Consider the following 14,776-nt stretch of genomic DNA (forward strand, 5'->3'; position numbering starts at 1 on the left):
TCCTCGCCGCTTTTCCAAGAAGGACTCACTGATGGGCACGATCACTCACCGCAAGGATGAGGAGTACTTCATGCAGCCACACAACCACCAGGCATGCGAGAGCCAGTACCAGCAGCTGAAGGAGCGTGCACTCAAGTTGGGCGGTGCCTACCACACACTGCTCCGTTGCATGGTGGCGCGTGTCTACGAGCGCATCTATGGCAAGGCATTGGATGACATAGAAAGCCTGGAGGAGGTGGACAACATCACCAACATTACCGACTGTGTCTCGATCGACAGCTGCAACGAAGGAATCGAGTTACTCTGGGACATTGCATTGTTCATGTGGTGTGACTCTGGCATCATGTGGCACTCATTCCTTGGCGGTCTCCTTGTGACCAAGGATCGTCTCGTTGGCGATGACACTGCTGGCTATGGATATGAGGACAGACCATGGGAGAAGCAGAAGGGTCAAGAGTAAGATCGATCAGCATGGTATGGCATGGCACAGTTTGGCATAGGATATATAAGAATAAACCTTATATCATCAATCATTCATTCCAATTTTGTTTGATTGATTGGTTGATTGAATGATTGATGATCCAGTGATCACTCTCGGACAACACAGTACGTGTGATGAAAGTCAGACTCGGGACTCGAGTCCTGATCATTGGGGGTATTTTTTAAATCTCGAGATTGGAATGTTGAAAAAGGCGCCATTTCTCCTATCTCTCTTGAGTATTTCGTTTCATTCGTTAACTGAAGTAGGTCAAGAATGTTTGATTGATCAATCAAACATTATTCATATTATTATTAATAATAGTTAACTATTATTATTACTATTATTATTTTTAATTATAAAGGAACAACAAACAATTTGATTGGTTGAAGACAAATCAACAAACAAACACGTGCCAAAGGATCGTGGACATGTTGCGAAGAGGTACTACCCCGATGATCAAAAAAATAAATTAAAAACAAAAACAACTCTCAATGTATGTGTGTTTATGACTGAAAGAGAGTGCTGTGGTGTGAATTTGAATTGGTTGTGTGGGGAAGGGAGGGGAGAGCAGCAGATAAAGGTGTCATTAATCATTCTCTCAACTCCTAATCTTGCTCTCTCTCTTTCTCTCTCTCTATCTAATCATTCATTCATTCATTCATTCATTCATTCATACATCATTTCTAAACATTATTATTAATCAAACCAAACATCAAAATAACAAATTTGCAAACAACCTTCGACAAACTATTTTTAATATTAATATTGGGAATCATCCCAACGTAGTCATCACCTAAGAACAGACCAACCAACCATCACCTTCATCACCTTCACCATCATACATATATCCATATCCCAATATAATACACTCAAACTCAACTTAATCGATCGGTCGTCATCGATCGATCTTAAAGAGACACTACTTGTTTGGCGCCAAACAACTTAATATTAATCATTAACTTGTATTCACTAGCTAGTTAGTTAGCTGGCTAACGCACATAGATAGACATAAATAGCCGGGCTACTACAACCTTTTCTCTCTCTCTAGCTCTCTCATCTCTCGTGGCAATCACAACTCTGATAATATAATATGTCAAGGTCAGAGAGTGACAGTCAAGCGTAGGTACCCACCCTGGACTCACTCACATCGTCACATGACCTGGACACTCACTCAATCATTCCATTCAATCAATCAATCAATCAAATCAAGTCTGAATGCATATATATTGGACTATCTGGTCAAGTGTAATCTGGTCAGTAGCAGCGCAGCATTCAAGTCTGAGCTAAAGAATACGACGAGCACACCAGTGACGGACATCAATGTGATCGACACAAAGGATGGCTTTCTATATGATTGGTGGACGGCCTTCTGGCCACACTTCAACTCGAGGAATCTAAACGATCAGGACGGCACCTCCAAGCTCTATCTAGATCTTGTCGCCAATCATCATCAACAACATCATCATCCTCAGGCTTCCCAACTTGTACAGGGACAACAGCAGCAGCATCAGCAGCAGCAACAACAGCATCAGCAACATCTTCAGCAGCAACAACATCTTCAACAACAGCATCAACAACAACAGCAACATATTATGGGTCGACCAGCTCAGCCGCAGCAAGTTCAAACAATGCAATCGGCATACCTACAACACCAACAACATCAACAACAGCAGCAACATCTGCAACAACAACAACATCTTCATCAACAACATCAACTTCAACAACAGCAGCAACAACAGCAACAGATCAATCAGAGCAATCCAGCATTGCACATGCATCCACAACAGATGGTTGGCCAACCTCCTCATCAATTTCAAACTCCCCAACAGACTCAGCAGCAGCAACAACTGCAACAGCAGCAACAACAACAGGCTCTTGCTCAACAACAACAACAACATCATCCACAGTTTGAGGGCATGCCCATGCCGATGCAGATCCCCGGACAGCCGATCGGGGCGCCGCCAGGCATGCCCGTGTACACTGCTCAGAATGATCACAGACTGGTGCGCACATTCAGTGGCGGTCGCCAGTTCTCCATGCCCGCTCAGCCGGGCCAAACAGCATCGCCAACACTCCAACAGACATCTGCATCGTCTGCATCACCACACGCGCCACTGACACCAACGACTGCGCCCACTGGACAACAACATGGATTCCTCTCACAGTCCCACCCTCTACCAACTGCAGCGAATCAGCAGCAGCAACATCAACAGAACGCACCTGTGGTTGCGTCGACACCTCCACAGACGATAACGACGCCTCCGATGGCACAACACCCTACCCCTAGCACTTCCCCACCCAATGCCATTAAGTCCGAGCACGAGCAACACCCACAACAACAACCAGACTTTAAGGTATGTGTCCGGATCGATCACACTGATGATTGGCTGATTGATTAACTAACATATTCGCCAATACAGATGCCAGGCAAGCATTCTCCAAAGAAGAAGAAGTCACATGATCAGATGCCAACATCAATGGTTGGTGCAGCGGCCGCACAACAGCAACAACAACAACAAGCGCAACAACAGCAATCGATACCTCAACAACCTCCAGCAATGCTGGCCAAGAGGTCGACGTCACAGGAGGTGCTGTACCCGACGCCACCAGTCAGCAAATGGAATGGTTTCTATCCGAATCCAGCAGCGGCCAACCCAGCAATGTTGATGCATATGCAGGCACAGGGCGGCCCCGCCAACATGTACTACCCCTATCATCCGGGGATGGTGCATGGTCCAGGCGGCGTCCCGGGTATCGCCCCACAAATGATGCCCAACCAAATGGTTGCCATGGGTCAGCCACAGCCACCACCACACATGCAATTCGGCCTGCCGCCTCATATGTTGACTGGCAACATCATCCCTTCTGCCACGCTATCCGGATCCGTCCCGCCAGCCACCGGACCCCCAACCCTAACGCCAGCTGGTGGCGCTGGCGCACAACAAGCTCCCCCTGTAATTCCACCAATGCCTGGCGCAACCAACAACAGCAATAGTAGTAATAGTAGTGGCAGTGGCAGTGGTAATGCCAAGCCAAAGGCACGAACAAACCGCAAGAGTTCACAAACGGACGTTGAGCTGCCGTCCAACTCATCGACGTCGGCGACCGCAGCCGACGGATCATCGTCAGGCAAGTCGACGGGCAAGTCGAGCAAGAAGAGAAAGGCATCAATAACAGAGGCGCCATCCGGTGTCCCTGATCCGAACAATGCGCTATCAGGCAGCGCAAGCACAGTTCCAAGCGCAACAACATCCAACAAGTCAAGCAAAACCAAGCGACCCGCCAAGTCACCTCAGATCACACAGCCGTCCCCATCACAAGACCTACCATCGCCACCATCCATCGAGCAAGCCTCACCCTCACCTTTCACCCCACAACAACATCAACCTCCTCAGTCTCCAGCGCAACAACTACAACAGCAACAACAACAACATAATAATAGTTACAATCAACTTAATATCAATGCTGGCAGTCCCTCATCTCAACAACAACAACAGAGTACCAATGGTCCAATGCAAACTGAACAACTTATCAACAATCATTCACACAGCCTACAGAACGGAGGTAGCATATCATCACCTGATCACCCATCGTCAGACGGAACGCCCAAGCGATCAGTGTCAATGTCCAACATGGCGACGACGCCACCAATGGGCGCAGTGGTGTCCAGTCCATCGCAATCCAACAACAACTCTGGTCAGCAGCAGCAACAGCCACAGATGATATATTTGAATCAATCGGCGCCCGTCCCCAACAACGCTCTCTCCTCCAACAACAACAACAACAACAATTCACTTCAAAAGTCGCTACAAACGTTCACATTCTCACCGATGATGTCTGGCATCACTGGACAGACGTATGACTTTAGCAACACGAGCCTCGTCGATGGAATGCTCGATCCATCTCAAGGCAATGGTGCATCTCCCCACACCCGACCCACCAAATTCCAACTATCCATGAACATTGGCTCTGGACCAGTATCCTTCAGTTCTCTTGGCACTCAACCAAGTGATGATATGTATTTATTTAACGAATGTAAGTACCAACTTAATACTTGTGTCAAATTTGGATTGGAACTAATCAATCGATCATACATGGAATAGCAATGTCCACTGACAATATGTCAAAGGATGAAGAATACCTTTCATTTCTGGAAGAGAAAAAGACTGGAGAGATATAGATAGGCCCAGAGAGTAGTGAAGTGAATGGACATGGACACCCTTCTTGTAATATATTTATATATCTTCTATATATCCAAGTATTCAATAAAACACTAGGACCCAGTGTTGTGTGTAGTGAGTGTGCCCGCCATGCCTCGATCACAACCATCCAATGTCCACTCAACCTCAAACACACACACAAAAACATTTCTTTTTGAATTTAATTTGAGAACAAACAAAAAGACGACGAACGACTCGAGAGAATGAGGGGTCAATCTTTAAACACTTCAAGTCATACATCATTATCAATCATATATATATTTAATAACAAGAGATAGATATGGTTATTAAGAAGACAACAACAGTAGTTACAAAGTCATTTGAACGTGGAGTTCTGCGGAAGGATGCTTCATCAAGAGAGAATGATGTAAGCGAGTTCAATCATCTATTTGATGATGCAAATCAACCATCATCATCATCAGTAAAGGGCAGGAATAAGAAGAAATCAACTACAACAACAGCGACAACAAACAACAAAGATGATATTGATGATAATGAAGCAATCGAGTTCTTCTCAAGTCAACATGTATCATCATTCGCCAGCGCTGATATTATAAACGAGTAAGTTTGTTTGTGATGATTGATTGATTGATTGATTGAATGATGAACTGTTACTAACTTACTTTTAATCAATGATATATAGTAAGAATCTTCACTTATCATTATCAAAGCAGATGGAGAAGGAGGGTCTGACTAAAGCATTTGGTATGAAGAGGAAGTTGGAGAATGATAATGAGTATGATCATGGCACAGAGTCAGAGGATGAACAAGATGAAGAAGACCAAGATGATGAAGATATGGATGAGAACAACGACCAACTCGAGAAAGAGTTTGTTGAATCACGTGGACATCGTTCATTCGAGAATCAAGACATTGTCGTACGTATCCCCATCCCCAATCAATCATTGATTGTTTGAACGAGAATGAATGAATGAATGACTTACACAATGACCATGGATACAGAGGAAACTACTACCTACAAAGGGTGCAGATGGAACAATGAAGAGGGTGACCGAGGTCATCATTAATCCAGAGACAAAGGTCGAGAAGCTGAAAGGTGTGGAGATGCATCCAAAACAGATATTGAAGGAGAAGGAACAGGAGAGGTTGAAGGTACAACAACAGGAGAGACAGTTGAAGAAACAAAAGATGATGCCAGAGGTCAAGGAGAAGGATAAGAAGAAGAAGTCAAAGAAGAAGGGCGATGACGACTCGGATGATGGAGAGATGGAGGATTCGGAATCAGACTCGGACTCTGACGATGATGGACCTGAGAATGATGTTGAGGAGTTGGAGTACATGGAGATGAGTGACAACGAGGAAGAGGAAGAGGCCAAGGACAATGGTCGCAAGAAGCCCATCAACGAAGCTGAGAGATTCCTCCTCTCCCAACAGACCCTCGAAGAGACCAAGGTCCAGCTTGCACAGATCTCGTCCAAGATCATCGAGAATCCAGAGAAGAATGTATGTTGATTGATGGCGTGGCCAGGCATGGATGACGTTGGAACATTGACTAACCCACTAACTCAATCAATCACATGATGGAACTATTCCACCCCACTCAATCACTCAATCACTCAATCACTCAATCACTCAATCAAGATCGCATTGTTCAACAACTTGTTCGCCATCTGCTTGAAACAAGCTGATATGACTATTAAGAAGTTGACTGTGTTGTCAATGTGCGCATTGTTCAAGGATATCATTCCAGGCTACAAGATTAACAATCAATTGCATAAGGAGGATAAGAAGGACAAGGACGATAAGAAGCAAAAGTTGAGCAAGGATATGAAGTTGATGCGTATCTACGAAGGCAAGCTACTCAAGTACTACCAGAACTATCTGGTGCTGCTAGAGGGCACCGTAGAGAACATCTTGGCCATCCAGTCCAAGCATCGTCCACCACGTCCCAACGCCTTCTTCCGCACCAACCAGATTGAGAAGGGCAACTACACCAGCCGCGACATGTCTTCGATGTTGTTTGTCGTGATCAAGGTGGCTGCCACCCTGCTCGTCTCCAAGCCCCACTTCAACTTCAAGACCAACCTCGTAGTGCTCACCGCACGATTCACAGTGTACCGCGACAAGTCCATCTCTGCCTTCTGTCTCCAGTCCATCACTGAGCTGTTCCAGAATGATCTTACTGGTGGTTCCACTTCGCTCGAAGTCGTCCGTTGCATTTCCAATGTGGCCAAGGCTACCAACTACATGATGGACCCTTCAGTTCTGCGCGTCTTCCACTCAATCCACTTGTCCGACGCTGTGGAGAAGGTCAATCCATTTGGTGCGGCCTCTGACAACTTTGGCCACAGATCCCAGAGAGGCAAGAAGCACTTCTCCAACAAGGAGCGTTCAGACAAGCGTGCCGACAAGAAGCTCGAGAAAGAGATGTTCGAAGCCGATGCAGAGTATACAGTTAAGGAGCAGAAGTACCTCCAGACAGAGATCCTCAAGAGTATCTTTATCACCTACTTCAGGATCATCAAGCAAGCCCCACACTCCCCAGCCTTGGCCTCCGTGCTCGAGGGTCTGGCCAAGTTTGCCCATTTGATCAGTGTCGACTTCCTTGGCGACCTGTTGGCAGCACTGGCAGGTCTTATTGGTCGCGACAATATCACACTTGGTAACGCATTGAACGCCACCATCACAGCCTTCAAGACAGTCAAGCAACATGGACACACGCTCAATGTCGATCTGAAGGACTACTTCTCCAAGGTGTACTCCTTGCTTCCACAATTGGTGCTACCACGTGAGCAACACAATTGTCTGGCGGCAGTCAATGCCTTCCAGGGAATGCTTGGAGAGAGGAAACAGACAGCAATCGATCGTGTTGCAGCATTCATTAAGCGTATGGCGACCATCTCCACTGCGCTACCACCACATGTCGCACTGGCATTCATCTCACTGTGCAAAGTACTCTTTGTTGGACATCCACGTGTTCAAAGACTCATCGAGAATGACAACTCATTCCACTCTGGCGAGTACAATGGAGAGACACCCGATCCAGATCATTGCAACCCATTCTCATCAACTCTCTGGGAATTGACCTTCTTCTATGTATGTTATTCATGATGACATCATGATTGAATGAAAGAAGATCGATCACTAACTCACTCGATTCAATCAAACAAACAGAATCATTGGCATCCACAATTCGAGCCAATCATTAAGAGATTCTTGTCATTCAATGAGACATCAGCGGCACAGGTACACAGAGACAAGTCACCAGCAGAGATATATCAGCTGTATGATAACTCCAAGGGAGGCTTCAATCCACCAATTCAAACGCCCAAGGAGCATCCATTGGAGAACAGATTGAAGAAGCTCAATAACCAGAAGACCAAGAACAAGAGAGAGATAGAAATATTTATTATCCCCACCCAAACAGAGCCATCCAATTTCCTCAGCAGCATAACGTCAAAGGCGGAGGAAGTAGAGGCGGACAAGGTGTCATTCAACTCTTACTTTGAGGACATCAGAGACTATGAACGACAGATGTCACTCAAGAAGAAGCTGACACACCTCCAGCGAGTCAAAGCACAGGTTGACAAAAAGTTGAATGAGAAGGAGCTCAAGCTGAAGCAACATCAGGCCCAACAACAGAAGCAAACTACTACAACATCAACATCAGCATCGACCGCCCAAAAGGTTGCCAAGACACCAGCCAAGCCTGCTCCAAACGCCGCGCCAAAGCCAGCTCCAGCCAAGTCAGCTTCATCCAAGCCAGCTCCAGCCAAGACAGCTGCCAAAGCCCAAGCGACCAACAAGAAGAAATAAAGAATTGGCGAATATATAATATATATACATGATGCATTTATAATTATTATTAGGACTTTCTTTGGATGATCTTGCCTTGGAAGCGATACTCAAACTCATCTCTCTTGACGAGGATGTCCAATGCCTTGCGAATGGAGAATGAGGAGACCTTGCCAGAGAGCTCAGACACGATCTTCTTGGTGCTGGACTTGGAGCCGATGGGCAATCTACGCTTGATCAGTGTCTCTGCCTCCAACACCTCTTGTAATATCTGTGGAGTCAATGTCTCTCCCACTGCATTATTAGTGGTGATGGCGTCGAATGTTGAGATTGTGAACAATCTAATAGCTTCCATCACATGAGTGATCGTGGCATTGTTTGACAAAGACATCTTTGCCAAGGACTCGGATATTCTAACAATGGCTTCCAGTTGTCTGGAAAATGATTGGATCAAGGTTAGTGATTGAAATGAGTGATGGAATGAAAGAGTGTCGAGTCATACCTTATAGTGATTGGGATGGCTGCGGCTTGACCTTCATCTTGTTGCATCCTGACTGTGGCACGAACGGATACATAGTGATTCTTGAGTGCTTCGATGGCATCGTCTGACAATCTTGGACTACAACGACTGCGACAATATGAGATGTACTTCTTGAGGAAGTTATCAAACTGGCCATTGTCCGATTTGACGTTGGCGCCTTGTTGATGGATTCGCAACACATGGTCAACGATCTTCATATCCCTGGCCATATTACGAGGGTCCCTCACAATGAAGATCATATCGAAACGAGAAAGGATTGTTGCTTGGAAGTCGATGTTCTACATTGATCGGAATAGTTCCAGTGAGTGAGTTGATTGATTGATTGAGTGAGTGATGGAAATTACTTACCTCTCCGGCTGACTTCAAATCATCGTATCGACCAAAGACAGGGTTTGCTGCCGCCAGTACCGATGTGCGAGAGTTGAGAATGGTTGTGATGCCTGCCTTGGCAATGGAGATGGTCTGTTGTTCCATGGCCTCGTGAATGGCCACACGATCGTTGACATCCATCTTGTCAAACTCATCGATGCAGACCACACCACCGTCTGCCACGACCATTGCACCACCCTCCAGGTAGTACTCACCGGTGGATGGCTCACGGATCACCGATGCTGTTAGACCGGCTGCACTACTGCCCTTTCCAGACGTGTACACTGAGATCGGTGCGACCTTCTCGACAAACTTCAACAGCTGTGACTTTGCTGTTCCAGGGTCGCCAAGCAACAACAGATTGATATCGCCTCTCAATCTCATCTTGTCAGGCAATCTCTTGAGTGAGCCTCCAAACAGTTGGCAAGTGATGGCCTTTTTGATGTCTGTGTTTGGGATGGGGGAGGGATGGTGAGTGGAATGGCTCCATCATCATTGATCAGGAAGAGGAAGTACAACACATACCTCCATGTCCATAGATTGATGGTGCAATGTTGCTTGAGATGTGCTCATAGAGGTCGGCTCGTTTGGAGAATTGTTTGAACGCATCCTCTTCCTTGGGCGTGAAGAAGTAGTTGGACCTTCCACCCTTGTCAGTGTCCGATGTGATACCAAGTGCACGGACGTATGGCTGACGAATGGTTGCCGAACCCGCTACCTCCTTCTTCCTGCCACCAATACCTTGGTAGATGCCAAACACGCCCAACACTGATATACGTGTTCCAGGTGTGATTCTCTCGACCAAACATCTATCCAACGTCAATTGGATATGTCTTGGCATCTCACCCGTAGGTATACTATCAGGACTCTCCTGTAGCTTCAATATCTGTTGATTGACAAACTTGCTCTTGTCTGACATAATGTAGTATGGGTTGTTTCCGCACTGTGTTCCATCTCTTAGGCTATAGTGGGATGGGTAAGGGTAGGGTAAGTGTGTGATCAGAGAATGATTGATTGAATGGGATGGTTCCAATCCTGACGATCATACGATTTCTCACAGACAAGGGGCAAGGGACTGACTGTGATACCGGGTGGTACGTCAACTACGAGGTCATGGCCACATGACCTACATCTGCCAACAAGCCTGACGGGTCTTGGCTGTGTTCTTGATGCTGAGATCACTATTCCAGGTATCCTGACCAGACGTGCAATATGACTTGCTTTCAATGTTCTGATTGATGATGGCTCCTGACTACTTATAAATAGTACCTGTATGTCATTGATCTCTGTAATGTCCATATTATACTTCATCTTGTGTACTGCTTCCTTTGCAGCTCTCTCAAACTACATTAGTTTGATTGATTGATTGATTGAATGGTTGAGTATGTGAGTATGAGTGATTGAATGAGTATGAGTAATTGAATGATCAATCGAATGGGATAGTCCCATCCCAGTGATTAGAATACATACATGAGGGATGACATCATTGGGCTTGGTCATGAGGTGATGAGTGAGGTTTGCATCGAATTGAGATAGATGCTCAATGTTGACCTCGAGATAGTATTGCTCGAGGTTGTATCTCTGTGTCAATTGCTCACGATAGATGAATGAGTTGTCTTGGTTCTTCCATCCACGTATGAACTTTAAGAACTTCTCCTGAACTGCAGCGGCAGCAGCAGCCAATTCATTCTGTGCTTGTAGTCCACCGAATCCACCTCCTCCACTGATGAATACTCTTCCTTCGTCCCAACCTGACATGTCTCTCTTGCTTCGTTCCTATCTTTCTTTCTTCCTACTACTAGTAATGTTGAGGAATATATCATATATTTGTGATTCAATGCAATCTTATCACTTGTGGTCAAAGTGAGAACGACTGTTTCAAATATTGTCAAAGGCGCCAAAATTCAAATTTGTGTACAACTTGAACTTCGTTGATTTCCAAGTGGAAATTGATTGTTTATTTGGAATCAACGTAACTTGGAAAAGATTGTGGAAATGTTAATGAATCCATAGCTGGCTATTGATTGTGATGAGCTGAGGAAGAGTGTATGATTGATTCGACGAAGTTTGAGTGAGATGGCATTACTGTTCAAGTCCAAATCAATCAATGTATCAGTTTTAAGTATTGTTTCTAAATTGGAAAGATTGACTCCACGATAAAATAACCTGCGCAGTGATAATGGTACACTCATTGGAAGTTGACAACAATTGCCTGCAATATATAAATCTGTAATGGATGATGGTAAAAGATCATTCTGGTCAAATGGGTGTTTGTAACCGAATAGATGTAGAGACTTGAGTGAGGCGGGCAGTGTGCCAGCTCTGATCTTGGTCTCAAAACTATCGCGGCATCTAAGAGACAAAGTCGTGAGGCCCTCTGGAAACGAACCTAGTGGTCCATGCGCAGTGGTTGTGAGCGTCCTTAGAGTGGATGGGAGTGAGCCCAGCTCTAAAGTTGACCGCCAACTCGTCTCAGAGTACTGATGCAGGCGAAGTGATGCGAGTTTGGGGAATATCTTGGAGGTGATCAATGATATTGTGTTTACATTGGTTGTTGAGAACACAAGCGAGATTGACAGCTCTGTGAGCGCAGGGAGGGTGATAGTCGGCTGGAATTGAGCTTGCGATCCAAAGATTAATGTTCGCAACGAGGGTCCATTGAAGTCGATGGGTTGATCGAACTCGTCGCCAACAGAAATGTAGGTGATGCTTGCTGGCAGGTTGTTAATAGGTTGATTGAATGCATTACCAAAAGTAATCGACTCCAATGTTGCTGGCAAATTATCTTTGTTGATTGATTGATTGAATGCCTCTGAGAATGTGATTGATTTCAGATGTTTGGGCAGACTTCCAGGAGTGATGGGATAGTTCCATTCATACAATTGTTCAATGTTGAGTGTATGAAGAGTATCTGGTATGCCCAGCTCGACCAAGGATGAATTGAATGAGAAGCCTTGGAGCTTAAGTGAGGTCAAACTACTTGGGAAGTAATTGTTGTCTCGTGATGGCCTTGCCCATCCATGTGGTGGCTTCACATTCATCTTCCTCACAGTGTTCACTTGTGACATTGATTGTAATGAACCTTTGAATGAAATGAAGACTGAGCGCGAGGCCATCTCTAACAAGAAGTCCTTGATGCCATCCCAGAATGGCTTGCTAAATGGTTCTAGTTCACAATCCCAGAACTTGATTGATCGTATATTATTAAATGCCAATATTTCTTGTATCCATTGAATGTTATTATTGTTGTTGTTGTTGATGATCTGTTTTCTTATCCAAGATGGAATAGAGTAGCGAACATCATAACCTGAGGCATGATGTTGTTCGAATGGTGAATCATTCGTGTATACAATGATGTTTAACATCTTGGTATTATATATTTGATTATGTATAATATCTTTATATGATCTTAACATAATCTGTTCTTTCTTCTCTTTCCTGTTGTCATTGTTGTTGCCAATATACTCGCAATATAATGGTAGACTATCATCTGTAAACATGATGTACCTATGACGTTGTTCAAATAATCGACGACAAACCAATGACAATACGATCCTATCTTCATTAGTTGGTAACATTAATGCAATAATCTTTAATAATGGTATCTGTAATGTATCCATCCTGAGTTTATCTCTATCTCATTATCTCTTGAGCGTGAACATCATCAAGTGTCTTTCAAAGTGAGGGGTTTTCATTTCATTCATTCAACCTTTGGATGAACTTATAACATGGACGACGATGACAGTGATGATGACAATAACAACTTGAAGGAGTTAAGTGCAAATGTAATATATACATGATATGCTAGATCAATCAAACAAACGTAACTAATGAAGTTGAATGTATGAACTTTAGGAATACCGCGACTTGACCAATGCACTCAAGGACACAAAGATAATGTCGACCTTGGTCGAGTACTATGAACAAGTACAACAGTTTAACAAAGATAACAACAATGAATCGGACACAATCACACAGACTGCCAATGTAGTCCCAAGTACCAGTACTTCTACAAGTACAAGTACATCCTCAACATCGACATCGACGACGACAACTACGACCACGCAGACTCAGACGCCAACACCACCAACATCATTGAACGACTTGCCAACAAAGAGTGTTATAACATCACCTGCATTCTGTATCAAGACACATAGTAATAGACATGATGTTGTATATGTTATGGTGTCACATTACTACTCGATAGAACCTGCTTCAACTACAGACAATCAAGGTTGGATCATACCTCATGCACTATTCCCTCTACAACAACAAAAGTCATCATATGCTAGCAATATATTCAATGTCTATCACATCGTCTATGCTACTGAGACCTACAACGAAGCAATGAAGAACAGAGGACTAAATCGATTACTTGTTCAAACTGCTGTCAAGGCCATCCATCAGTCGACAGGCGAATCACTAAACATCGCAGGTGAGTGTGCCCATCACTCAATCATTCTGGAATCATTCCAACCAATCAATCAATCACTCACTCTCATCCAATCAATGTAGCATACAAGATATCAAAGAAGAGCTTCAAGAGAGAGATGGTAGTTTCGATATTGCCAGAGCCAGAGGTTGTTATGGATGAGCCAGCGGCAAAGGAGACAGTGAATGAGGATGGAACAATCATACCAGTATATACCATAATCAAACTGGATGAGAACAATCAATCAATAACCAATCCAATAATAATACCAACAAAGATCAAATTGGAGATATTATTGTCAAGGCTGGAATCAATCACAAACTTATACATCGAGGTCATTGATCAACAACTTGTTCTTCAAGAGCCAGACCATCGCTATAACATGCAATACACATTCCATCACAAGATCGACGAAGACAACATCATTACCAAGTTCAACAAAAGGACCAAACTATTGACAATCACTGCCACTGTCTTGGAAGATCATTCACATTCTCATTCCCATTCTCAACAATCTGGAGATCACTCACATCATGGCAGTGACCATGTTCACCATCATGAGGACACCTTGGACATGATCAAGCGAAAGGAATTGATGATAGACATGTCACAAGATACTCTACCATTCTCTACTACCAATGTGGAGGCTACCTCAATGTTCCCATCGTACTTGTATAGACAGACACATGAGAAGATCTGGATAATCATTCATATTGGAGAGTCAATGTTATTGAAGGATACTCTGCAAGTTGTTGTTGATGATGATGGCAAGGGTAAGGACTTGTCAATAACATACCTTGAACAACATGGTGGCGCCAAGGTGTGTCGTCAATTCAATCTCCACTCAGACGTATCATTGGACAGTGTAACAAGTCAACAGACAATAGTAATAAGATTGAATAAGACATTATCATTGATGTGGCCAACCTTGGAACGAACCAGCTAGCGAGCGAACAATATAAAGGTACATTATCAAT

At 44.3% G+C, this 14,776-nt stretch overlaps 5 protein-coding genes across 5 annotated transcripts; 4 read left to right on the forward strand and 1 right to left on the reverse strand.

Moving 5' to 3' along the window:
- Positions 1 to 31: 31 nt before the first annotated feature.
- Positions 32 to 460, forward strand: SAMD00019534_031210 (hypothetical protein; the record flags this gene model as incomplete). The annotated part of the gene is made up of 1 exon (XM_012901254.1): positions 32 to 460. One exon carries the CDS (start codon positions 32 to 34, stop codon positions 458 to 460), a length of 429 nt encoding a protein of 142 aa, XP_012756708.1.
- Positions 461 to 1,571: 1,111 nt separating this feature from the next.
- Positions 1,572 to 4,661, forward strand: SAMD00019534_031220 (hypothetical protein; the record flags this gene model as incomplete). Its single annotated transcript, XM_012901255.1, has 4 exons — positions 1,572 to 1,600; positions 1,692 to 2,835; positions 2,902 to 4,516; positions 4,585 to 4,661. 4 exons carry the CDS (start codon positions 1,572 to 1,574, stop codon positions 4,659 to 4,661), a joined length of 2,865 nt encoding a protein of 954 aa, XP_012756709.1.
- A 320-nt stretch (positions 4,662 to 4,981) lies between these two features.
- Positions 4,982 to 8,478, forward strand: SAMD00019534_031230 (hypothetical protein; the record flags this gene model as incomplete). Its single annotated transcript, XM_012901256.1, has 5 exons — positions 4,982 to 5,262; positions 5,345 to 5,579; positions 5,665 to 6,165; positions 6,304 to 7,758; positions 7,837 to 8,478. The coding sequence occupies 5 exons, from the start codon at positions 4,982 to 4,984 to the stop codon at positions 8,476 to 8,478; spliced, it is 3,114 nt and encodes a 1,037-aa protein (XP_012756710.1).
- A 49-nt stretch (positions 8,479 to 8,527) lies between these two features.
- SAMD00019534_031240 (hypothetical protein) lies at positions 8,528 to 11,140 on the reverse strand (the record flags this gene model as incomplete). Its single annotated transcript, XM_012901257.1, has 6 exons — positions 8,528 to 8,891; positions 8,960 to 9,276; positions 9,347 to 9,813; positions 9,893 to 10,329; positions 10,416 to 10,711; positions 10,838 to 11,140. Coding segments are annotated over 6 exons (2,184 nt in total), but the record flags the coding sequence as incomplete, so codon positions are not given.
- A 1,955-nt stretch (positions 11,141 to 13,095) lies between these two features.
- SAMD00019534_031250 (hypothetical protein) lies at positions 13,096 to 14,745 on the forward strand (the record flags this gene model as incomplete). Its single annotated transcript, XM_012901258.1, has 4 exons — positions 13,096 to 13,152; positions 13,223 to 13,802; positions 13,883 to 14,007; positions 14,077 to 14,745. The coding sequence occupies 4 exons, from the start codon at positions 13,096 to 13,098 to the stop codon at positions 14,743 to 14,745; spliced, it is 1,431 nt and encodes a 476-aa protein (XP_012756712.1).
- Between the last annotated feature and the right edge of the window lie 31 nt (positions 14,746 to 14,776).

Source organism: Acytostelium subglobosum (genome assembly GCF_000787575.1).
Source record: "Acytostelium subglobosum LB1 DNA, scaffold: scaffold5, whole genome shotgun sequence".
In the NCBI taxonomy this organism is placed as follows: domain Eukaryota; phylum Evosea; class Eumycetozoa; order Acytosteliales; family Acytosteliaceae; genus Acytostelium; species Acytostelium subglobosum.